Below are 25,307 nucleotides of genomic sequence, written 5' to 3'. Positions count from 1 at the left end.
TTTTTTAAAAAATAGATAACTCTTGAGATTTTTGAAATGTTTCGTTGATTTCAGTCTTATTTTTCAAGTTTCTAATAAGAAAATCGGAGAAACTGTTTGAATTTATATATATATATATATATATATATATATATATATATATATATATATATATATAATTTGTACAGAAATAATGGAGAACTCATTTAGATAGAAAAAATCTATGTGAAGGTGATATATAAATGAAGTTATAAAAAAAAATTTCATTTTCTTTAATAAATCTTTTAACATGCTGTTCTAAAATAATCTTTCATTTCTTACCTTTAGCATCAATAATAGATGTTTTATGTTAAATAATACATTTGCAATAAATGGAAATAAATTTTTATTTGACTATTTTTATATTACTGTTTGTGTTTTGTATTAAAATAAATGAATAAAGCTGTAACTGAGGCTTTCTATAACACAGGGTGAACATAAAATGTTATACTGATTGTTACTGTTAACTTAATGATTTTTAAAATAACTGTTGAAGATGACAATATAATTTTTTGTATGATTCTGTTAATAAAGTTTATATATAAGGGCATAGATATAAACATAATTTTGCAGATGCATCATCAAAAAGAAAAAAAAATTTAGAAATTGTAACTTCATTTTATTTTATCATGGGAGGCATAATTTGTATAAGAGAGAAGCAAGGATAAATTGATATCTGTTTAAGAACAAAGAAATCCCTTGAATGATTTTGCTATAAGATTCTGATAGGGATTTCTTTGCCACATATCGATTTAAGCAAAGGAATCTGGGGTGTCTTTTTTTGAAAAGGTGTGCAAGGGTTAAGGATTTTTATCCTTTTGTTTCTGGCATCAAAATGACATCATTACCAATTTTGTTTAGTCTATGGTAGCAGTAATTAAATAAAAAAAGTGGGAATTAGATAAAAAAAAATAAGTGAACTCTTAGAATGAAGTTAATGTGGGGTAAATTAAGATAAAATCAGGGAATTAAGATTTACATTAAGAAATATATTTGGACCTGCACGCACACACACATATATATATTATATCCTTAAACAAGTGATCTAGGTAATCCATACATGCAAGAGTGAATGAAATGTAAAGAAAAAAACAATCCCTTTGTCTTAGAAAAAAACAATACTCTTCAAGAAGAGTATAGACGTTGTTATATTTGTTTGTTATACCATTTTGGGATAATCAAGTATTGAAGGTTTTGACAACAGATGCTGTATCTAGCATTACATATTAAAAATTGGACAATTTATAATAAGTAGTTTCTTGATAGTTTTCTAAGGGAGAGAGAAAAAGAGAGCACTTTGAACTTTGCAAAACTAATTTTTCTAATAGCAGATTTAATAATAAAATTTTCAAAGGAAATGTATCTTTTATAGTTTTTGCATGATAAATTTTCATAACCAAAGTACTATTTTATACTCACTATATGTACATTATATATTTAAATAGTAAGACAATCTTTTTCATTCTTTTATTACAAGTAATAATTTTAGGTGATAAGCATTTCTTCTGAAAATTACTTGTAATAAAAGCAATTAAAAAAAATTTAAATCTTCACTAAATAATCAAATTTATGTTTTTAAACTGCATCAAACTAATTCAAAAGACTTTCAAAATATTTTATGTAACCCTTAAAAAATAGGTTTTATCATAAGATCAGACATATATATAAATTAATTAATGGCAATTATCATAGAATAGTTCTTTTTTGATTAAAGGATGATATGATGGAAGTATTTTTATTTTTATGAGAAAGCAAAAGATACCAAATATTGTAAGAGCCTTATTTTAAGACTGAAATTATATCAATGTAAAAATACATTATCAGTTTTGTGTAAAAGTTAACACATCCAAAAATATTTATATTTGTTAAAAATGTAAAAAGAGGCCATGGAATTCTAATGATGTGAAAATTATTTTCTAAAAAATTGAAGAACATTCACTACTTTGAATTTAAATAAGTTTTAAAATTTTTTAAAGTATTTAAAAATGAAATAATTCAAAAGGAACAAAAATTATATAGTGATATTAAATCAGAATTAAATAGAAAGCATTATGAGAATAAAAGGTAAGTAAAATATTGATCATCACAAACTCTGGGAGGGGGAAAGTAACCAAGACTTATCAAAAATAAAATATAACAAACCTTTACAAAATATTAATAATTAAATTTCAGTTGCATTTTGTATCCCATTATGAATTTGGACACCTTTTTTAGTACATCGTTTGAGAATTACTGTTTGTCGATTACCACCAGAATAATAAATAATAGAGTTTATTTTGCGAATGACTGACGTTAGGAGAAAGACATTAAATAAGTGACTAAAATTTAGACATGAAAAGATGCAGGGCGGGATGAGTGTGAGATGTAATAAAGAGATAATTACGCATTATATTTTAGAATTTTCTGTTTTTCGACTAATGCTAATGCTCGAAATATTATGACAACTGTTTTTTATTTTATTTTGATTGTATCACTCCCAAACTAAGCGATAAATAGCAAAATATAGTTTACCTGCGGAAAGCAAATAGCCAATGAGCGTACGAATTCCACGAAGTCGAAACGGAACGGATCAATTCAAATGTTTACATAACGAAGGGAAACGAAGAAATTGCGTTAGAAAGAAGTTTGAAAGCTTATTTTCATAAACAGATGCTTTTATTTTTTATTTATAATAGCAAAATTTTATAATTTATCGGCAAAAATCTTTAATGTGTCATTCCATTTTGAGAAATAGGCTTATGTAAGCGTCGAGAGTTTCTGGTACATTCGAATCCAATAGGAACTGCACATATGTGCTTTAAATAATAAAATGGCATTAAAAGTGTTAGTTATTTAATTTTATAGCAATGCAATATTTTTAGATTGTGGTATCGAGATATTTGTGGAATTTTAAAATTTAACATCTTTGCTGCTTCGGTAGCTACAACCTTTACCTCGTACTTAATTGCAATATTAGTGTTTATCAGTGGCAACGATATTGCTTAAGAAATGAAGAGATCGTTCATGATTTCATTTCTGAGCTGAGATTTTTGCTGTTATAATTCAGTAAGTTTTCGTTAATTTTTATGAATTAATCAAGTTAGATGTGTTTAGATTGATTTGATAGTGTCACTTTAAATGTTTAACACTTATAAGATGCTTAAAATGCTGTATAAAAAACTAATCATATAGTGAGTGGTCTAGTTGAGTTAGTACCTTGATTATCTAGTGCCGCGCTCTTTTTGTTTTGATCGTATTTCTTCTAAGATTTTTAGAGGTAGTATAATTGTTTGCGTTGCATTTGATTGGTTATAAATTAATTCCTTTCAAAGATTTTAATGAAAAATATAGTTTTTTGGAGTGATATTGTTTCTTTGATTAATCTGAACAGTTTGTAAACATCGAATCCATCAGTGTTTCATCCACGCATGTGTTTAAATGCCTGTATTCGTATGATTGGGATGATAAATTGAAATGTTGAAGTGAAAATAGATAAGCGTATATTTGAAATCATCGTGGTTTAATATTGTGAGCCTTAATTGACGATAATTAAATTGCATAATTGTGAAGATTTTGACAAGTTAACTTAAGTTTCGAAATTTATCTATTGTCGATAATTTCAGCATTTTAAGTTCTCTGCCAGTTTATTTAAACTCATATATCTATAAAATTTTGTTATTTCAAGACTTTTCATCGTTTTCTTAATTAAAAGTATGTTAAGTAGGGCAGAGAAGAATAAGAACTGCATGATATGATGCAGTGCATTTTTTTCCCTTTTCTGTTTTAAAAAGTTTTAACTGTGGAATTTCATTTGCATGTCTGCTGTTTTTATTAATTTCAAAAATTTGAGAGTTTGATACTGTCTTCACTTTAACATTTTTGAATGTATAACTGCATGCATGTTTTTATACATTTATTGTATTTGCAGTTTTTATTTTCTATTTAAAAATGTGAATTGTATGTTGTATAAGTTGAAAATAAAATTGAATTTAAATTTTTCTGTACATAGCATAAATTAGAAATTGATATGACAGTAACTTCTCGTTACATCTGTGCATGCAGTAATTTATGCTTTGAATTATATGCATATTGCATTTAAAATTGTGATTATCTGGCCAAAGATTATGCACTTTTTATACATAATATGATTTAAGAAATGAAAGATATTATTTTTTATATTTTGCATAATATAAAAGCTAAAACTGCTGTAAACTATTGGGTAAAACTGCCTATCCATTTACACAATATGTAAAATTTTGTTATTATTTGAAAATAGTATTATACAAATTATTGTTAAAAATGATATTCTTAAAAATAAATGAATGTTATAATGTTATAGTCTTTTAAATATATAGTAAATCTAGTTTGATTTTGAACTATAGTAGATTGCCTTATTTCTTGTCTTTTCAATAGAAACCTTTCCATAAGTCAAATATTTTGTTAAAAAAAATGTTTAATTTTTTAAAATAAGTTACATTTTGATGATAAATCTAAGTATTATTTTAAATTAAAGAAAATTTTTATAGGGTTATTTAAGTTGTTTTTAGTTACAATAACTTAATCATGTTTTTGTTTATATGAGAAATGTTATAACAAATGAAAGTAACAGTAAAATATTAATATTTTATTAGTATTTTTAATATTAATTAGTTTACTTTACTATTAGTATAGCAGTTTCAATTTTTAAGCCGTTCTAAGTTTGATTCCAACATCTTACGTTAAAAAGGGGGGGATCATATAGAGGATAATTTTTTTAGTCCTTTTCTTTAATAGGAGCAATTATCTCTTTCCTCATTTCCATGATTAATAATAATGCATGCTGAAACATTTCTAATCTTTTATAATTATTTAAATCAGACAGATTTTTTAAAAAAAAATATTAACGATTTTAAGCATTTATTTTTAAGTGAAAGAATAAATAAAATCGATTAAAAAATTTTTTTAAAGTAACATTTAGGATTTCTTGAGTATTTCATTTATTTAGCTAAGCTTTCATTTGATGTTTGCAATTTGGCATTTAATATTTTTTAATGTCATATATTAAATTTTTATGCTTTTATTAAACTGTTTTTAAAAAGTCTCCTTTAAAATTAATAAGTTTGATGATGTTAGTTTTAAGAAAGTGTTTTAAATGTTAATAACATCTATAATAGTTATTTAATAAATGCAAGCTAGATTTTTGATATGATTTTTACTTTAAAAAAATTTTAAAAACTCACCGTTTATATATGATTATATTTAAGTAACAGCGAAATGAATGCTTTTTTAATAGGAAAAATCATTAAAAATTTTTCTTAGAAAATTATAAAAAAAATTTTTTAAGAAAATTTAATTTAGAAATACTAAAATGAAAAAAAAAAAAAGTGAAAAATTTACCATTTTTAAAATTATACAATGTCCTGTGATTAAAACTTAGTCAAATGGTGTTAATTTTGATGTTGAATCTGCTTAAATTTAAAATAAGCATACAAATGCATCTAAATGTTTATATGTATAAAAATGCAATTTGGTGTTTGGTTATGAAAATCTGGTTTTCAGGTTAAGGATGTTTTCTATTTCCATTATTTTTTTTTTTTATTTTTATTTTTTTTTTACCTGGGGGAGAAATATATAATTTTTTAACATTGTATAGTGCTGATCTTTTTTAATTTAGAATTATTTCATTTTATTTCAGGTTGTGCAAACTGTAAGAAGATTGCAAAAGCTACTAAATAGTTGCTTGTAGATTGCCTATTCCCTATTTGGTAAGATATTTTAATGCTCAATTGTCAGAGAGGCTCATAAAATAAATTTTTAAAAAGTATTAAATATTTAAGAAAAATTCCATAAAAATGTAAAATTAGTTCAAAATTAAGAATGTTCTATATTTATAATATGTATATGCAGTTTATTTGTCCTGATTAATGTCAAAATTTAACATCTCCTTTTTAACAAAAAATAATGATAGTGTTCATGAGGGCATTACATTTTTTATTATTATTATTATTATTTATTTTTTGCTTTAGATGACACATATTAGGAATTTTAAATCTAACAATTCTAATAATGAATTTTCTAAATTTGTTAATGGGAGTAGGGGAATCTTTGTATTTGGGGAGGGGGGATAAAACATCATAAGGAAATATGAATTAAAGGTTAATAACAGAAGAAAAAAAAATCAGCAATTGATATTAGTTTGAGAATTTTCATTGGGTCAAGGTAAGAAAATTTTAGTAATTATTTGTTCTTATAAAGGCTAAGAATAAAAAAGGCACAAGGAAAAAAATAAGTTGAAAATTTTAGTACTTTTTTTGGGGTTGTGACCCACAGTTTTAAGAATCTTTTCTATAACTGGATGCAAATTCTGTCTATCAATCAAATTTGAAAATTTAAATATTGATAAAGATTATTATAACCTTAATGAACTTTTATTTAATTTCCCCAGTTTTATTATTCAAATTGACTTTAGTTCTAATTTCTCCATGCGCTTACTGATGTGTTATAAGTTTTGGAATTTTTTGTACCTCTATGCTTTCAAGGGTAATATGCTATTTTTAATATTTTTCCAAATGTAACTGCTATTTAATAGGTTAATTTAATGAAATTTGGATTCCGTTCAATTTTTTTTATCTAGTAGTGTACTTCAAACAGTTAAAAAAAATATTTTGCTGTTTGAATTATAAATTACATACTATGAAATGAAAAATTATAAAAATGGGACTGATTTCTTTATTTGGAAATCTATTTTATATTAGCACGTTTTAAATTGGCTTATTTGGAATAAACTATTTGAGTATTCTATTCTATTATTATTAATTATTTATTTGTTTATTTTTGAAACTTTGGTAAATATAATCGTTGAAAAAAGAAAAAGGTTGTTATAATTGCTCATCTGGAATAAGAATAAAAAAATTATTTCTTCTTCTCTTATTTTATTTAAAAGATTGAATTTAGAAGAACATTTAAGAAATTTGTCTTTATTTGCTTTACATTCTTATCATAATTATCAAAAAAATTATTTTAGACTTTTAATTACTAAATTTTCTTCATAATTGCTAAACCTGAAGCTTTTGTCCTATATCATTTCTTGCTTGTTATAATGAAGTAATATATTGCAGATTATAAATGTAGTTTATATTATTGCTTTAAAATCATTCTAGTATGACTCAAATTATAAAATACTGAAATGAGTTAATGGTTAACCTTAGACAAATGAGTGCATTTTCTGAAAGAAGGAAAAACTATTAAATGGAGAGTGAGTGATGGAGAAATAAGATTGCAATAAATACATGTGTGTTATACATTATAAACTAAATTTCTATCCTATTTCCATTATTAATATGTTTAGTCGCATGTTATTAAGGAACAAAATGTGGTAGATCATATCTGTCATTCAATTTATCACAATAGATTCAACAAATATGGCAACTCTATTGCCCAGCTATATTTTAATAGTAAAGGCCATTTTTATGAATTATGTTAGATGCAAAATGTAAATAATATATTATATGCGCCAGGCTGTTTCTGAAATTTATGCTGATGATTGTAGTACAGCAAAATAATTTGTGAATGTGTTATTGGTTTTGTGAACACAGTGAAAGTGAAAATTAAAATATATGATCAAATATTTTATCTAAAGTAGTAATTCCAAATAAGAATTTTTTTTTTTTTTAACTATTGAGCAGCTTTTTATAAAAATTAAATATCTCTTCATTTAGATTTAATAATAAAAAAATTTTCATGATTACATAGACATATGATAACCTTTTTACATAGGTTGTCATTAAATTTTTAAATTATTAATATTTTATTTTTAAAAAATTTAGCCCTCAGGAGAAGATTTGGGGATTACATAATCTTTTGTGAGAAGAAAGACAAAAAAAAAAAGATGATAGATAGTTTAATCGTAAACTGTGGACTAAATATTTGTTAAATTTCATCCAGATACATGTAAATCTTAAGTAAAATATATTTTTACAGCACTAGAAAAGCAATTGGTAAAATATATAAAAAGAATTTATCTTATTGCCTTTTTATGATATTTTAGTAATATATGTCGGGTAAAATAATGCAAGATTTTCATTTTTATGATGCTAGAAGATGTGCTCATTTAGATGGGCTGTTATCTTGTTAAAAATATCTCAGATATGATTATCATAGATTACCTAATGAAAGTTGTAGTAGAAAATCTCATGTACATTGGAATTAAAGTGCATAGGAATTATGTGTGTGTGTATATATATATATATATATATATATATATATATATATATATATTTAATAATATTATTTCCAATTTATATTTGCACATTAGAAAAGTGCATAGGAATATTAATAAATATATATATTTACTGTGCAATTTAAATATAAATATATAGTAATATTAAAAGCTTTAATTTTTACAGTAAGATTTTCTCCATAATGTTCACAAACATTTAAATAAAAAATTATTACTAAATTTAGTTTGAAATGAATAGTGAATCACTAAGAGAAAGAAATCAGATATGTTACAGGTTTAGACAAAGAGGGGGGAGCACTATCATAAATTAATGGATTCTGTTAAACATAAACAAGCAGTAAAATCAGTACGATTTAATTAATAAATTTAATATACAAAAAAAAATTAATAAAACTTAAGGATAAAATTCAATTTTAAAAATACTGAAAGAAAATATTAACAGAACTCAGCTCATTAAATTTTACTGCAATCCAGCGTAAGAAAAGATATAAATATGATCCTATAACTACATGGAAACTTTAGGAATACTCAAATCAAAATTAATCATTAAAATTTTATTGAAACAAATATTGATCTATTAACAAAAAATAAAAAAAAAACATACATTTCTAAATATAAAATTAAAAAAAAATGAATTCAAAAAAAATACTAAATTTAAAAAAAATGAAACATCAGAAGACAATTCTTATTTTTAAAAAAAAAAAAAAATAGCAAACTTTATTTGCTTGAAAGAGACGACACTCTGAATAAACTTCTGAATTCATTGAATTAATTTCAGTAATTATTTAATCTTAATGTTCCAGTTCTCTTCTAGTAATAAAAATAATAAAGATGAAGTAACGAATTATAGATGTTCTTTTGCATAGATTTTCAAAATATTTGCTAACATAAGAATTAATTATAAAATAATTATAGTAACAAAATTTCAGCATGGTTTAGCAGCTTGATGATTTCATGTTATAAGCCAGAGTAATATCTAAATTATAGAAAATAAGTACTATGATTTCTATTACTATATTAAGGGTTTATAAAAATTTAAATAAACATTATTTTTGAAATTTTATTCAATGTGTTATTTTTTAAGTTTCTCTTTTCTAGTTAAATTGCGAAATATTCTGTCTACTAAAGTATCAATGTATTTAAAAATATTTGCAATATTTAAAAAAATGATTCATGAGTACATGGAAAGCTTATTGTCTTCAATTTTTATGAGGAATCATTAAATACTAGTTGGGGGAATTTGCTTTTTAGGGAATTTCTGTCATTAATGGATTTTTATTCTTTTTCAGGTGGAATTTTAATTATGATGAATTCTTACTTTCATTGAAATTTAAAATTGCTATGTGAGAAATTATAAGGTATGTGAGAAATTATAGGTATTTTATTTTGTGCTCCATTAGAGTATTAGTTTTTTTAAATCCCTCTTGTAAGTTTGATTGCAATATTTAGATTTTATTCTAAAAGACAGAAGTACCCCAATTTTATTGTTATGAAAAATTTCTTGAAAATATTAATTGGAAGACAAATACTTCTATTAACATGAACCAAAAAAAAAAAAAAAAAAAACAATAAAAATTGTATCTGATTTCTTAAAAATTATTTTAATGTACAAAATGAAAATATATACTGGCAAAACTTAAGCAATTTTTAAGTAAAATTAAGTTAAATTTTATATAATAATTTTCTTTAGGTTAAAAAAAAAATGGGTTATCTGTATCTTTGATGTCAAATGTACCTCATTAAATTTTGGGAAAGGGAAAAAAACCTTGATAAAATATTATTATTTAAAATTATCATTCATAGGTGTTGATCACATGCAAAATTTCAATTCTAAGAAATTTTTTGTGATATATTTTTCTCCAAATTGAGTTTACAATTACAAGATTATTTTAATATTAATATATTGTGCAATCTAATTTAAAATACTTTAGAAAAGTAATAAAATTATGCTTCACGTTTTCTCTGATATTTCATTTAAAATTCATGAAATAATTTTTTTAATATATTTTTGTGTATTGTTGAAGACTGTACTGTAATTTAAAATACTATATTGAATACTGTTTTATGTGTGTGTCGTTTAATGCAGGCTTCCTTGAGCTTTAAATTTCTAATAATTTGAGGTTTTATAAATTTTGTTGGAGCGATATAATTTTTTCATTTCTTTGTAGCTTCTTTCATACTGAATAAATAATGAAGAAAATCAAGCATAAATTTATAAGAAAAGGCTCATACCTTATTGAAATATTGTGAGATAAATATCTTTAATTGAAAATAATATGATTATAAGTGAATTGATATTCAATCTGTTCTCTATTTTTATATTTATTTTCCCCACCCTCTTTTTTAAATCTAAAAAAAAGTTTCTTTCAGAAGAAATGTGATCCCCCACCCTTTGCCTGATAAGGATAGTAAGAAGTCTTTTAACTGAAAATAATATGATTATAAGTGAATTGATATTGAATCTGTTCTCTATTTTTATATTTTTTCCCCAACCCTCTTTTTTAAATCTGTAAAAAAAAGTTTCTTTCAGAAGAAATGTGATCCCCCGCCCTGTGCCTGATAAGGATTGTAAGAAGTCTGTTAAATTGAAAGAAATCTGATTGTATGATTCAACATTTATTTTAGGATTGCTGCATGCATTCATATTAGTTTTTTTTTAATCAATTTATTTTTGTATATATGTTCTAACATAAATATATTTTAAAATCTACAAATTCCTTTTTTAATAAAAAAAATAGTAATTATTTAAAACAATATAAATATAGACTAATAATAAAAATTTGGTAATTTTTTAAATTATTTTTCTGAATTAAGTATTAAATTTTTTTGAGGTAAAATTTATAAAAGCTGCTTGCTTATGAAATAGAGAGCAAAATTATTCTAGGGTGTAAAATCTAAATTGAATTTTTTCTTGTACTAGTAATTTATGTAAAAAGAATAAATTGAATTATAGATTTTGATTTTCATAGATCCATAGGAAAATTTGCAATTATTATTAAATAAACTGAATTGCTGGTTGTTTTAGCGAAAAAGCAAGTAAACTATATTTTCTTTGCTGACTATCATTGAAACATAATTGAATTTTATATTTATGTTTTTCAAAATAATTAGCCTCAGCCTCAGGAAAATTCTCTTGCAGATGGTAGTAGAATTCCATATTGTATGAATTTAATCGGGAATTATTAGCCCCTTATTTTCTCTTTAATTAGATGAGGCTTTCTGTTCTGAAAATATATTGATATCTTGATTCACTTAAGTATCCACAAAATACTTGGTGTTTATGGATTATTTTTACATCAAATTATAATGGTGAAGTTGGTGGTGATTATGGTAATTCATTGCATACACTGCATTTAGGCATCACAATTAATTGATTAATAGAATCTAATTGCTTCAAATGATATAAATATATTGACAATTTCATAAACAAGAGTTGATGGTACCCTAAACATAGTCAGCCTTCTTTGTATTTGTCTATAAATAATGGTGAAAAAGAGAAACCCATTAATATTTATTTTCTGGAAACCCTTTTAAAGCTAGAAATCAGGACATCTAATATTTCATGTTCTGTTTTGTTAATACGTCCATCCCTCCAACAGCTACGGAATTTCCGTAGTTAAGAAAATTAGGGGAAAGCTACGGAATTATGGATATATACATATATATATATATATAATATACAAAAAATTACAAAACCCACAGAAAATACCTTCTTCTTGACACCATGCTCACAGCAATTCTGTTAGTGAATGAATTTTTAGCATGGCTAGGGGGAAGAAAAAAAATTTATTCCAACATAAATATAAAAACACTGGATTCGTTCTTTATGAAAATGTATATGGGTGTTTAATCGTGTTATGTGATTTTTTTTTAAAAAAAATTATTAAACTTATATATTTAGTCAATTATTAATTTCTCTTAAATAATTTTTAATAATGTTTGAAAATATTTGTTTTAATTAAAATTCTTTGGAAATATCTGTTCTTGAATAATTTGTTGATGCAACATAATATGTAATATATCTGTAAGATGTGCTACTGAGGACTGGGTGAGCAATGTTGGAAGGTATATGCATCATGAACCACTGCAATATCGCAATACAGTTGAAGATCAAATTCTGACTGAAATGTTCATTTTTTTTTTTTTTTTTTTAAATTCTTATAGTAAAGATGAGATAAAACAAAGATTATTCTGATTGTTTTTGTACGAAAATAAATAAATCTATATTGATGCTCAGTACAATACAAAAGATGAAGGGGGGGAGCGAGGCTAATTCCCTTTAATCTGGTTTTTAGAATGTAATTTAGACACCTTTGAGGTATTTTTCTGTTCTAATTAATTTTTACTCATTATGATGCTAAGGCATGCACATTTCATCCTCAGCCAATGAGCTATTCAAAATTTAGTATTGAATATGTATATTTAATACATACATTGAATATGTATATTTAATACATATTTAATGGTTTCACTAAATCTTCAGTCATACATTTAAGAGTTTTAATACCATTTGGAAAGAAAATGTTAACACTTTGAATTAAATCAAATAATTTGAAGTTAGAATTTTTTTTTTTTTTTTCTTCTTCTTCTTTTAGGTGGTGATAAACGCTTGAAATATATTTTTAGTCTACTATTAGATATCTATTTTTCCATATAAACACTCATATATGTATTATTGAACTAGATAGCAAGTAAATAAGTTCTTTCAGTTTCTTTATGTTTAAAATTTTTTTGTAATTATTACTTCACTTTTGCACCTAGGTGTAAGAAATCTATGAATCAGTAAAACCAGTATTATGTTTCTTTTCTGAAATATCTTTTTATAAAGCAGAATTTTAAAACACGAACAAACAAACAACCGAATTTTTGTTTTTAACCACTATTATTTTCCTGTGCACTTACATTCCAGCATTAGAAGAAGAATGTTAAGAGTAAAATAACTAAAAATAAGTATAAATTTAGAGATAGTATGATTAAAAAACAAACAAACAGATAAAGCTTTTAAGATAGAGATTAAGGTTATTAGGAAAAGAATATATTTTGAAATAATAATTATTTCTATGTTAAATTTATCATTGATTAATAAAATGTGATTTCGGGTTAATTATAAAAATATTGCTTCACTAAAAAACTTTTTTTAATAGTTAGTTCATTGTAAAAATTTAATTGACTAAAGAAATTTCTATTTTCAGACAATATATTTAGTACTCAATAAATATATCTTAAACAATACATTTTTACAGAAACAGCTGATGTTTCTGTAAAACATACAGTTCAATTTAATATTACAGTAAAACATACATTCTGTAAACAGTTTATGTATTGTTTAAATACATTTTTGAAAAAGAAGACATTTCGAATTTTACTTATAAATTCTAAATGATCTCTTCCTTTAATTTGAGTTAGTTTGAGCTGAAATTTTTTACTGCATTTTGAAAAGTGGTAAAATTTTTAAATAGCTCATAATAATATTTCATTCTAAGCAACTTCTAAATTGACATAAAATATTATTAATACTCTTAGCTGAAATTTCAAAGTTTTCTCTGGGCCCCTTTTTGCATGCAGTGAATTTATATGATTAAACTAACTTGAACTTCTTAGAAGATCATCATTAATAATTTTTTCTGTCGATAAAAAAGTCTTATATAAATATATAAGATATTATCTATTAATTTAAAATGTAGTGGAACTTTCTTGTGAAAGATAATGAATATTCCACAAATAAATAAAAAATCTGTAGAAACTAATATCCATTTAAGATCCCAGTAACGAACTTAATTAAAGCAATGGGTGTGTTCAATTAAGTATTATAAAATGACATGTTCCAATTTTTTTTTTATCATTGTGCAAAAAAAAAAAAAAAAAAAAAAAATCACATCTTGCAAAACCAACTTAATAACAGTTGTTCACTTCATAATCTTTGTTTTCTTGAGAATTACGTTGCAGAAAGTACTCTTTTATATTCTAGATTTTTTTTTTAAAAAAATTAAGATTTTAAAAGCAATTTCTTGTTAAATACTGTCACTTTTAAAATTAAAAAAAAAATTGATATTTATCAGTTTTTTTTTTTTTTTAGAAGGGTAAGGAAATAGATCCAATTTAGCCACATATTTTTTATTCAAAATTTAAATAAATATATATTAATAATTTAAAAAGTGATAAAATTGGGAATTATCATTCTATTTAGAATGATTTATTAGAGAATTATGCATTATTTGATTAATTAAGAATTTTTTATCAAAAGTTTATCCTTTTTGTTTAATCTCTAAATTGCACTTTTTAAATTTCCATTGCGAGCTCATACAAGATCCAAAAGAATAATATTGGGATCACAAAGCCTATTACAGGTCTCTTTTCCTATATTTCTCATCATTAAAAGTTTTTAATACTAAAAATATTCTATTAAAATCTTTTTATATAAATCAATTATTAGTGCTAGATTATTTGAATATATATTCTAAGTATAGGTTCACAATATACTTTCTCAGTAAAAAAAAAAATTGAGAAATGAAACTTATTTACATGGAATAAGACTGAATGAGAAGGTTTTGAGGGTTACTGGGTAGTAGGAATCGTTGATATTAATAATAATGATGAAGTCTAATAATGAATAATTTTTACATTTATGTATGTAGAATGTTAAATTTTTCAAATAAATTTGTCAGATTATGTATAGTTGGATTTTGTTTGCAATTGATTTTCATATTTCTATAAAATAGAAGTGTGATAGATTAACAAAAATGCAACTTCGAAAAATTAATAGATGTTTAGATATTGCTACTATGTGAATTATAGTTATTGCATTTTGTTTTCCTTTTCTTAGTTTGCTTTGTATGTGTAATTGATATTTAAATTATCATGAATGGTAACAAAATTTTTAAAGGGTATGAAAAAGAGAGAAATATTAGGATAAAAAAATATGAAATTGAATTCTTAGGGGAAAATTTGGGCAAGCAAAAATTCAATCACTGTCCTAGTATTTGAATGCAAGTTAATTATGTCATTTGTATATATTATACAAATGACATAATTAACTTCATACATGTTAAGTGTTTAACATGTATGAAGGAAAATATTCGATTTGCTCATGGCATCTATCAATAGTTGCTTTATCTAAGTGTTATTTTTGACATCTTTAAAGATGAGCTACTGAGTTGGGAGTTTGGATTGCAGATTAGTTGTTTAGTTTCATTTCCAAAAAGAAAATATGTTTCATATTTCTTAAATTGTTAAAAATGAAATAGTCATTTCTATTTGTAAAATGGTATTTTCTAAATCAAGAATTAAAGTTTCAAAAGAAGTTTTAGAATTTTCAGATTTTTTAAAGAATTACAAAAGTATAATTATTTTACAAAAGAAAAAAAAAAAAAAAAGAAGTTTCATTTGGCTTTTGGGAAATTTTTATATTTTTTCCAAGAAACAATTTATTGAGGTTTACTGCAATTAATGCATGTTAGAAAGATATTTTTTGGTCTTTAATACCTTCTCTGTCTGTGCTTTTCACAGCATTTAAGACATTCTCTTTTTTATGAAAAAGAGAATGCAAAAGTGTCATGAATACCAGACTTTTCTTTATGAAAAACAAAATGAATATGGCACTAGTAAATCTATTTTTTACAAAATTTTTGCTCATTAAAATTTTTTTTCATGGAGATATTAAAATATTAATATAATTTCTTAATATCTCAAAAACATTGACAGTAATTGAATTTAATGGATCTTTCAGTTTTTTTTTTTTTTTTTTTTTTTTTTTTTACAGTTTTTAGTAAAGATTTAATTGCTGCAAATTTTGATTGTTTTGATAAGCATGTCTTTTATTAAATTTCTTTTAAAATAATTTTAGTTGTTAATGTTATTTCTAAATAAAATTTGATACATTACAAAATCTCATTCATAATTGTTTTTATAATGTGAAATTGTATAAAATGAGATTGAATTTTTTATAATAAGCAAAATTTATTTTGAAATTTATGCAAGAAATCAAAGAATAGAAAAAAAAATTAATTTTCTGTTTATGTAGTAATGTTTTTATTTTATTAATTCCAAGATTAAATAATCTAATCAGCATTCAGGGCTTTTAAGCATTTGCAAGCTTTCTGCATTTTGATTATTGATGATTTATACTTATTATTTTGAATTTGAAAGATTTTATGGGATTCTAAAATATTCCTGAGGTATTAATTTTCTTCTGTTTCTGTTTTAGATTGTCACCATTCCAAGTGACCTTGTGCCACTGGTGCCTTCTTTTTGTTCCTGCCTTTTGAAATCATTCAGAAATACAGTACTTGGAACTTCTAATTAAATGGAGAACTTTAAATATTTACATTCATTGTTGATTTGTGAACTGAAATTTTTCTTATATTCTCTATTCACAAGAGATGACACACTATTGCAAATGTTTCGTTGAATGTCTCCAAGGAATTCTGCATCAGTAGACTCAAACTTAGGATATCATTCTGCTTTACAAATGCAAGTCTCTAATCTTCCAGTGGCACAAAGTGCTGGTGAACAAAGCACCTCTGGTGAACAAAATGCTGCGTCCTGTCCTGGGGGGAATGTCAATGTTGCAACATCAGCTGCAGCAGCTAATGCTGTTGCAGCTGCACCTCCTCCTCAGTCAGCAGATCAAGAAAAGAGGAAGTTGATCCAGTTACAGCTAGTTCTTCTTTTACATGCTTATAAATGTCGAAGTAATGAGAATCAGGCAGGTGGAGAAGCTAAGCAGTGTGGATTACCCAATTGTTCAACGATGAAGCATGTATTAAGTCATATGACTACATGTCAAGCTGGAAAATCTTGTACTGTACCTCATTGTGCTTCTTCTAGTCAGATAATTTCACACTGGAAAAATTGCACTCAAAGTGACTGCCCTGTTTGCGTGCCTTTGAAGCAAGCAGCTGGTCGCAGGCAGCAGCAAGTATCTTCTGTCCAAACAAGTCAGCCAAATCAAGGTCCTGCTCCAGCAGATATGCAGAGAGCCTATGCTGCTCTTGGACTTCCATTTAATGCTGCAAATGATGGTCTTAATCTGAATTCAATGGTACAGAGGAGTCAAACAGTGACTGGACCACATATGACTGACCAAGTAGCACATTGCTCCTCGCAAAATTTAAATCATATTCGAACCTTGCAACCAGGCCAGCAAAGCATCCAACAATCGGCGTTGCAAATGAGACCAATGTTGCAGAATAATACTGCTCCTTCTTTCTCAAATTCAAATGCACAAAATTTTTTAACAAACGATAACTTTCAGGCTAAAGTAAATGCCGCAAATTCTACTTTGCTGAATTCACAGAATCAGATAAATCAGCTTCCTGGCATGATCCCTGACAATACTATACCTGTGAAAGACTGGCATCAGTCTGTTGCTCCAGACTTAAGGCAACACTTGGTGCAAAAGATAGTTCAGACCATATTTCCGACGGTTGATATAAGCACACTGAGAGATGCTCGAATGATTAATTTAGTTGCATATGCAGAGAAAGTTGAAAGTGACATGTATAAAGCTGCAAATAGCAGAGAAGAGTATTATCAATTACTAGCTGAAAAAATATATAAAATACAAAAGGAATTAGAAGAAAAGCGTCAGAAAGAAAAAGAAAATCAGCAGTTACAGCAGCAAGAAGTAGGATCTACTTTAGAGCCTATGCTTAGCAATAATACTGGAACTGCAAGTCCAAAACCTTCTGTTGTAGGTACTACATCACAGTCTCACTTGCCTGGGCCCAGTAATTGTGAAAGCCAGCAAAGAATGCCCCCTCCGAATATCACTGTTTCTTCAAATCTTGGAGCTAGAACTTCAGATCTTTTTTCTAGATCTCAGCTATCAAATTCTGTGAATACCAACATAAATATAGCTTTTAATCAAGCACAGATTAGACAAGGCTCATTGCCATCTGTAAATTTGCAGCAACAACAGCATTTCTCTAATCTTAATGCTGTAACATCTATAGCAGTTCCATCAGGAGATAATTCTTCAATTACAACTACTTTGTCTGGAGTTCCTGTATCACAGTTTAATTCACTCCAAAAGTCCCATCAACAATTGACGACTTCATCTTTGCAACAGAACCAGCTCCAGCTGACAAATTCATCATTGCAACAAAATCAATTGCAATTAAATAATAATTCTCTGAGCCAAAATCATTTACAATTAAGTAATTCTCCATTGCAACAGAATCATATGCAGATGACAAATTCTTCTTTATCTCAAAATCAAATTCAAATGGTTAATTCTTCCATGCAGCAGAATCATATACAAATGACAAATTCTACATTGCAACAGAATCATTTACAGATGTCTAATTCTTCATTACAGCAAAATCATCCACAAATGGTGAATTCATCTCTTCAGCAAAATCACCCTCAAATGTCATATGCTTTTAAAGCTCGTCAAATGATGCCTCAGCAAGCATCTAGATTACTTGGACCAGCCAATCAAGACCAACTTATGATGTCACAGAATTTAAAAGCTCAAATTCACTTGTTAAATCAGAATCAACAACAAACGCAGATTCAATCTTCGTCGCAACAGCAGATGCATCTAAATCAGTTGACACCAACATCACAATCTGATCTTTCACCTCAAATGACTGCACAGTTTCATGAGAATCAAAATCTACAATCATCAACTCCTCAATCACAAGGAAGTCTCGAGTTTCAACCACCTTCCATACCACAACCACCCAGACCTGGATCGGTTCCTGGACCTTCACCTCAGACTCCCTCTAATTCTCAACTTCCAACTTCACAAGCTGATCAACAGTTTCAGCAACAAGTACACTCTAATCTTATGATTTCACAGCAACCTTCAGTGAAAGTTGATGAAAATGTTGAGGAATTTCAATCCCAAGTTTCTGTTTCACAGCCACTTATTGAAGATCAGTCCAGCATTAATAATATTGCCTCGAACACACCTGTATCCTCAACTACAGAGCATGAACCAGGTCAAACAGGGATAAAGAATTTTAATTATGAATCTCATGCACCTACAGGAATTGATAGTATTGATGAAAAAATGGATGCAGAATGTAATAATGTCAGTGAAACTGGGAAGCCAGCTGCTATGGAAGGAAAACATATGAAAACTGAGATCAAAGAAGAAACTGTTGAATCGATGGATTCAAGTGAAAATATGAATTCTTTTTCAAAAGATTCTGTGACAGTGAAGCAAGAACCAGAATCTGTGAAACAAGAACCAGAAGTTGTAAAAACAGAAGCAAGTTCTTCAGAGTCAATATCAAAACCCACCGAAAATACAGAAGTTAAAACTGAAGTAGCAAATGCATCCTTGCAATCTACCTTAAAACACAGTCCAAATAAAAAGATATTCAAACCAGATGAGTTACGTCAAGCACTGATGCCAACTTTAGAAAATCTGTATAAGCAAGATCCCGAATCACTTCCATTTCGACAGCCGGTTGATCCACAATTGCTTGGAATACCTGATTATTTTGATATTATTAAAAAACCTATTGATTTATCAACCATCAAAAGAAAGCTTGATACTGGAGAATATCGGGATCCTTGGGAGTACATAGATGATGTTAACTTGATGTTTAGCAATGCCTGGTTGTATAATCGTAAGACTTCCAGAGTTTATAAACACTGCACAAAATTAGCCGAGGTCTTTGAGCAAGATATAGATCCTGTAATGCAATCTCTCGGTTACTGTTGTGGACGAAAATATGTATTTCAACCTCAGATATTGTGCTGTTATGGAAAACAGCTGTGTACTATACCTAGAGATGCGAAGTATTGGAGCTATCAAAATCGCTACACATATTGTCAGAAATGTTTTGCTGAAATTTCTGGTGATACAGTGACTCTTGAAGAAGATCCTAGCCAACCGCCTATTACAATTAAAAAGGATCAATTTGTGGAAATGAAAAACAATCACTTAGATTTAGAGCCTTTTATTCATTGTAATGATTGTGGAAGAAAATTGCATCAGATATGTGTGCTTCATTTTGAAACTATTTGGCCTGAAGGATTTACTTGTGATAACTGTTTGAAAAGCAAAGGCAAGAAAAGAAAAGAAAACAAATTTACTTCAAAGCGATTGCCTCAAACAAAATTAGGACAGTACATTGAAAGTCGTGTGAACAACTTTCTAAAACGAAGAGATAGTGGAGCTGGTGATGTTACAATTCGGGTTGTAGCAAGTTCTGAAAAGTATTCTGAAGTAAAACCTGAAATGAAAGCAAGATTTGTTGAAAGTGGAGAATTGCCAGAACGTTTTCCTTATAGAGCCAAAGCTCTTTTTGCCTTTGAAGAAATTGATGGAGTTGATACATGCTTTTTTGGCATGCATGTACAAGAATATGGTTCTGACTGCGCTCCACCTAATTCACGACGTGTTTACATTGCTTATTTAGACAGTGTTCACTTCTTTCAGCCAAGGCATTTGCGAACTCCTGTTTATCATGAAATTCTCCTTAGTTATTTAGATTATGTTAAACAACTTGGATATACGATGGCTCATATATGGGCTTGTCCACCAAGTGAAGGAGATGATTATATTTTTCATTGCCATCCTCCTGACCAAAAAATTCCAAAGCCCAAACGATTACAAGACTGGTACAAAAAGATGCTTGACAAAGGTATTGTGGATAGAGTAATTATGGATTATAAAGATATTCTTAAGCAAGCTACTGAGGACAATCTTACAAGTGCTGCTGAATTGCCTTATTTTGATGATGATTTTTGGCCGAATGTCCTTGAAGATAGTATTAAAGAGTTAGAGCAAGAAGATGAAGAGAAAAGGAAAGCAGAAGCCTCTGCTGCTGAAGCAGCTGCTCGTGTTAATGCAGGTACCTCTGATGTTAATGAGAGTGAAGATGATGGGGCAAATGGTAAGAAAAAAGGTCAGAAAAGTGGCCGTAACAAAAAAGCCAGTAAAAATAAAAATAACCAAAAAAAGAATAAGAAATCTAATTACCCATATGCTGGGAATGATTTAACAGCAAAGATTATATCTATGATGGAAAAACATAAAGAAGTTTTCTTTGTTATCCGATTGCAATCTGTTAAAACAGCTTTGCCTCCTGTTGTTGATCCAGATCCATTTATTGCTTGTGAATTGATGGATGGGCGCGATACATTTCTTACAATGGCTAGAGAGAAGCATTATGAATTTTCTTCATTACGACGAGCAAAGTTTTCTACTATGGCAATGTTATATCAGTTACACAACCAAGGACAAGATCAATTTGTGTACACATGCAACAACTGTAAGACTAATGTTGAAACACGTTATCATTGCACTGTCTGTGATGATTTTGATTTGTGTCTTAAATGTTACAACAAAGATGGTCATCATCACAAGATGCAGCGATTAGGCTTTGAATTGAGTGATGATTCTTCACAGGGAGATCAGAAACAAGTTAACCCACAAGAATCAAGAAGGTTGGCAATCCAGCGTTGCATCCAATCACTTGAACATGCTTGTCAGTGCAGAGATGCCAACTGTCGTCTACCTAGTTGCCAGAAAATGAAGAGAATTGTTTTGCATGCTAAAAGTTGTTCTAGGAAAGGTACCAATACTTGTGCAATTTGTAAGCAACTTATTGCTTTAAACTATTATCATGCAAAATCTTGTCAGGAAGCTAAATGTCCTGTACCATTCTGTGTAAATATAAAATACAAATTCAAGCAACAGAGATTAAATCAAGCCCAGATTCTTAAACGTCGTATTGCAACAATGCAGAATAGAGGAATGACTGAAACTGTGAAGCAGGCAAGTCCCGGCAATGCAAGTTTAACAAGCCAGCCATCACCAGATCCTAAACCTCAAGCTTCACCTCATTTGCCTCAACCAGGAATAGGTATGAAACCAGCAGCATGTCCACCTGTTGCTGCTTTGCAGGCTGTTCAACAAGTACAAGCTGCAGCTGCAAGACAAACAGTACCACATATGGTTGCAAATGTAAGACAGGCTGTACCTCACATGGTTGGAGGTTCTGTTAATTATGGGAATAATAATCCAGTTACAAATCATCTTGTAACTAATCCCACTTTAATACGAGCACCTCAACAGATGCAGAAGCCCGTAAACCAGATGCTGCCTGGAGTGTCCAACCGTATGCAAGGAATGAGAAGCATGGGTAGCTGGGACAGTACTAACTTTAATCAGACTCTTCAGCCACAGGGCCCACAAGCTGTTCAATCTATGGGCTTACGACAGCAGTCGCAACTTGTGGGCACTCCTAATATGCCTAATAATCCTAGAAGCTCTGTTGGATTACCACAGATGTTAGCTAATACAGGATCACCCCAATCAACGCAAGCCACTCTGAATAATTTGCTTGCAACCTTTAAGTCCTCGAATTTTTCATCTCATCATAAGCAACATGTGTTGGCATTGTTAAAATCTAATCCACAACTTATGGCTGCGTTCATAAAGCAAAGAACTCAGCAGCAACAGCAGATGAATGAACAACGAAATATGTTGGGCCAACAACCTCAACAGCAGCAACAACAACAACCTCAGCAACAACAAGGTCCACCTGGTCAACCTCGTGCTTGGCCCCAGCAGACTCAGCGTCAACAGCTAACACCTCAGCAGCAGCAGCAGCATTTGTTAGCTATGCAAAGGCAACAATTGCAACAACAGCAGCAGCAACAACAACAACAGCAGCAGCAGCAAACCAATCAGTTTCCACAGCCACCTGTGTACACGCAACGTCCACGCATGCCAATGCAGACAAATTATGGTCATCAGCAAGGGTTTCAACAAAATGATGCATCTCAGTTCCAGTTCCAACAACAGCGACAACTTCTAATGCAGCCTCAAATCAAACAAATGACTTCACCTACTCATCCACCTGTTAGTCCACAGCAAGGTATATATGGTTTATCACAAAGTTCTATACCATCTCCATCTCAGCAGCAGTTACTACAGACTGTGAGATCTCCATCACCAACAACTGCACAATTAGCTCAAGCTCTGTGTTCACCTCAGTCTACAGCATCTCCTCGAACTCAGGCCACAACCCTTCAAAATCAGCCCATACCTTCTCCTAGACAGCAGCAAGCTGCTTCTCCAATTTATCCTGCACAGACTCAGTCACCTCATTTAGGACTGTCCATTGGGACATCGAGGCTTACTGGACCTGATCAAATTAGCACGCGGAATGACATGATGCTTACACATCTAACAAATCCTGTGTCTTCTCATCCTAACATAGCCAGTCAGCTGCAGAATCCAATTAATCAAGACTTAGGACCTTCATCTAGAGACAATCTGGACTTGGACCATCTGACACGGGAAGAGCAGCTCAACAGATATGTTGAAAATTTATAACCAAAACATTTTGCTAAGATATTTTCTTGACGTCAGATTTTCTATTATTGTACTTTTGTAATTGACTTCCATGTGTTACTACTAGAGAAGATATGACAAACAATTGCAAAGCAAATACATTTTTTTCATACTACAAATGTGTAAATAATTATCTAGAGACATTGTGGAACATGTTTTACTTTACATAGATATAAAGACATTTATCATTATCTGTTGTATGTACGGGACATATTTGGTGAACCGGCTGTTTCCTATCATGAATTTTTTTGTTAATTGTTCCGAATGATCTCACATGATCTTTAGATATATAAAGTATTGATTATCTCCTTATTTGTTTCTTGTACAGTCATTATTGCTACAATAATCTATGTAGTCTGTACATCCTCATATCATTTACTTTGAAATCGGAGACCAGATTCACTCAATAAGAGAAATACTTGCTTCATTGTTAAACAGAAGTTAAATATTTCTACTTTTGTATATATGAAAAGGGATGGAATGAACTGCAATGATATATGAAGAGATCTTTATTTGTGAAAATGTGTCTCACACATATATACATTATATTATTCTGATGACATTCCAAGAAAAGTCAATTTGAAACTCTTTTTGTTAGAAAACTTTAAAAATTTTCTTTACAAATTTACAAGTGCTTAGAATAACTGATGCTAGAATGATCGATGCTTAAAAATGTACTATGTTTAAAAAAAAATTATATTTTGTACTTGGTCATGTTAAAATCAGTTAGCTCATTTATTTACTGTAAATTGTTTATATATATACTTAAGTATATTATCAATCTAGCATATATAAATGCTATTTTGAATCTTGAGAGCAATAAATAATAAAAAGTAAATATTGCTTTCTAATTTTTGTAAATAATATAAATACTCGATTATTAAGACTACAGTTTTGTGAAAGATTAGTTACAAGCTTAAAATTATTTGATTTTTGTTGTCTATGTGTTTTAAATTTTCTCTCTTCAAAGTTAAATACTATCCTATATTTATAATATAACTCATAAATTAGATAATTTAAATGTATTAAGTAATATTAATTCCCAGCTATTTTGTTACATAAGTATCTTATTTTTTTTCTCTTCCTGGAATGAATTGTAGAGAAAGTATCAAAGTTTTATTTAAGCTAAAAATAATTGATAAATAATCCACTATTTAAAAAAAAAAACTGATATTTTTTCATCAGATATATTTATTTATATTCCTATGTTTTAAGTATTTTATGACATTTTGATTTTTTTTTCTCTCCTCTTTTTGAATGACAAAGCATTGTTTTGCTGTAGTTGTTAATAAAATGTTTGGCATGAATTAATCTTTTCTTTTCTTTTTCTTTTTGGTAAAAAAAAGAAAGAAAATGAATAATTTTGAAACAAGTGCCTCATATCTCTGCATTCTAATTCTAATTTGCAAATGTATTAGGAAATTTGTATAACATTATTTTTCAGGCAAACTGAACAGTTCATTCCTCTAAAAAAGAAAGTAATAAAAATTTCAGTCTTGTAAATGCTAAAAAAAAAAAAAAAAAAAAAAAAAAAAAAAAGAGTTCTTGTTTATTTTCTTCTTCAAATCTGTGGCTTACTTTGACATTTTCCAGAACAAGATATGATAATTTGCTAATTCTATTAATTTTAATTAAAATTACAATATGTTTTAGTCAATCTCATTAATATATTATCAATTATTAATGATAAATAGCCCTCTGCTTTTATATAATTTTTTTTACTGGTGTAAAATATATTCTATGGAATTTTTAATTTCTCAACTAAACTAT

General features: G+C 27.9%; 1 protein-coding gene across 1 annotated transcript; it reads left to right on the top strand.

Moving 5' to 3' along the window:
* The first annotated feature begins 2,968 nt into the window (after window positions 1-2,968).
* Window positions 2,969-25,063, top strand: LOC129983648 (CREB-binding protein-like). The gene is made up of 4 exons (XM_056093207.1): window positions 2,969-3,063; window positions 5,672-5,741; window positions 9,505-9,573; window positions 16,419-25,063. The coding sequence occupies exon 4, from the start codon at window positions 16,623-16,625 to the stop codon at window positions 23,517-23,519; it is 6,897 nt and encodes a 2,298-aa protein (XP_055949182.1). The 5' UTR covers window positions 2,969-3,063; window positions 5,672-5,741; window positions 9,505-9,573; window positions 16,419-16,622; the 3' UTR covers window positions 23,520-25,063.
* The last annotated feature ends 244 nt before the right edge of the window (window positions 25,064-25,307 follow it).

This window comes from Argiope bruennichi, chromosome 9 (assembly GCF_947563725.1).
Source record: "Argiope bruennichi chromosome 9, qqArgBrue1.1, whole genome shotgun sequence".
In the NCBI taxonomy this organism is placed as follows: Eukaryota; Metazoa; Arthropoda; class Arachnida; order Araneae; family Araneidae; genus Argiope; species Argiope bruennichi.
Note: the sequence above shows the minus strand (reverse complement) of the source record. Positions and strands in the feature narration are given on the sequence as shown.

Bases quoted from the DNA above. Each gene is read 5' to 3' on its own strand.
- LOC129983648 (XM_056093207.1), top strand. From the start codon at position 16,623: ATGTCTCCAAGGAATTCTGCATCAGTAGACTCAAACTTAGGATATCAT.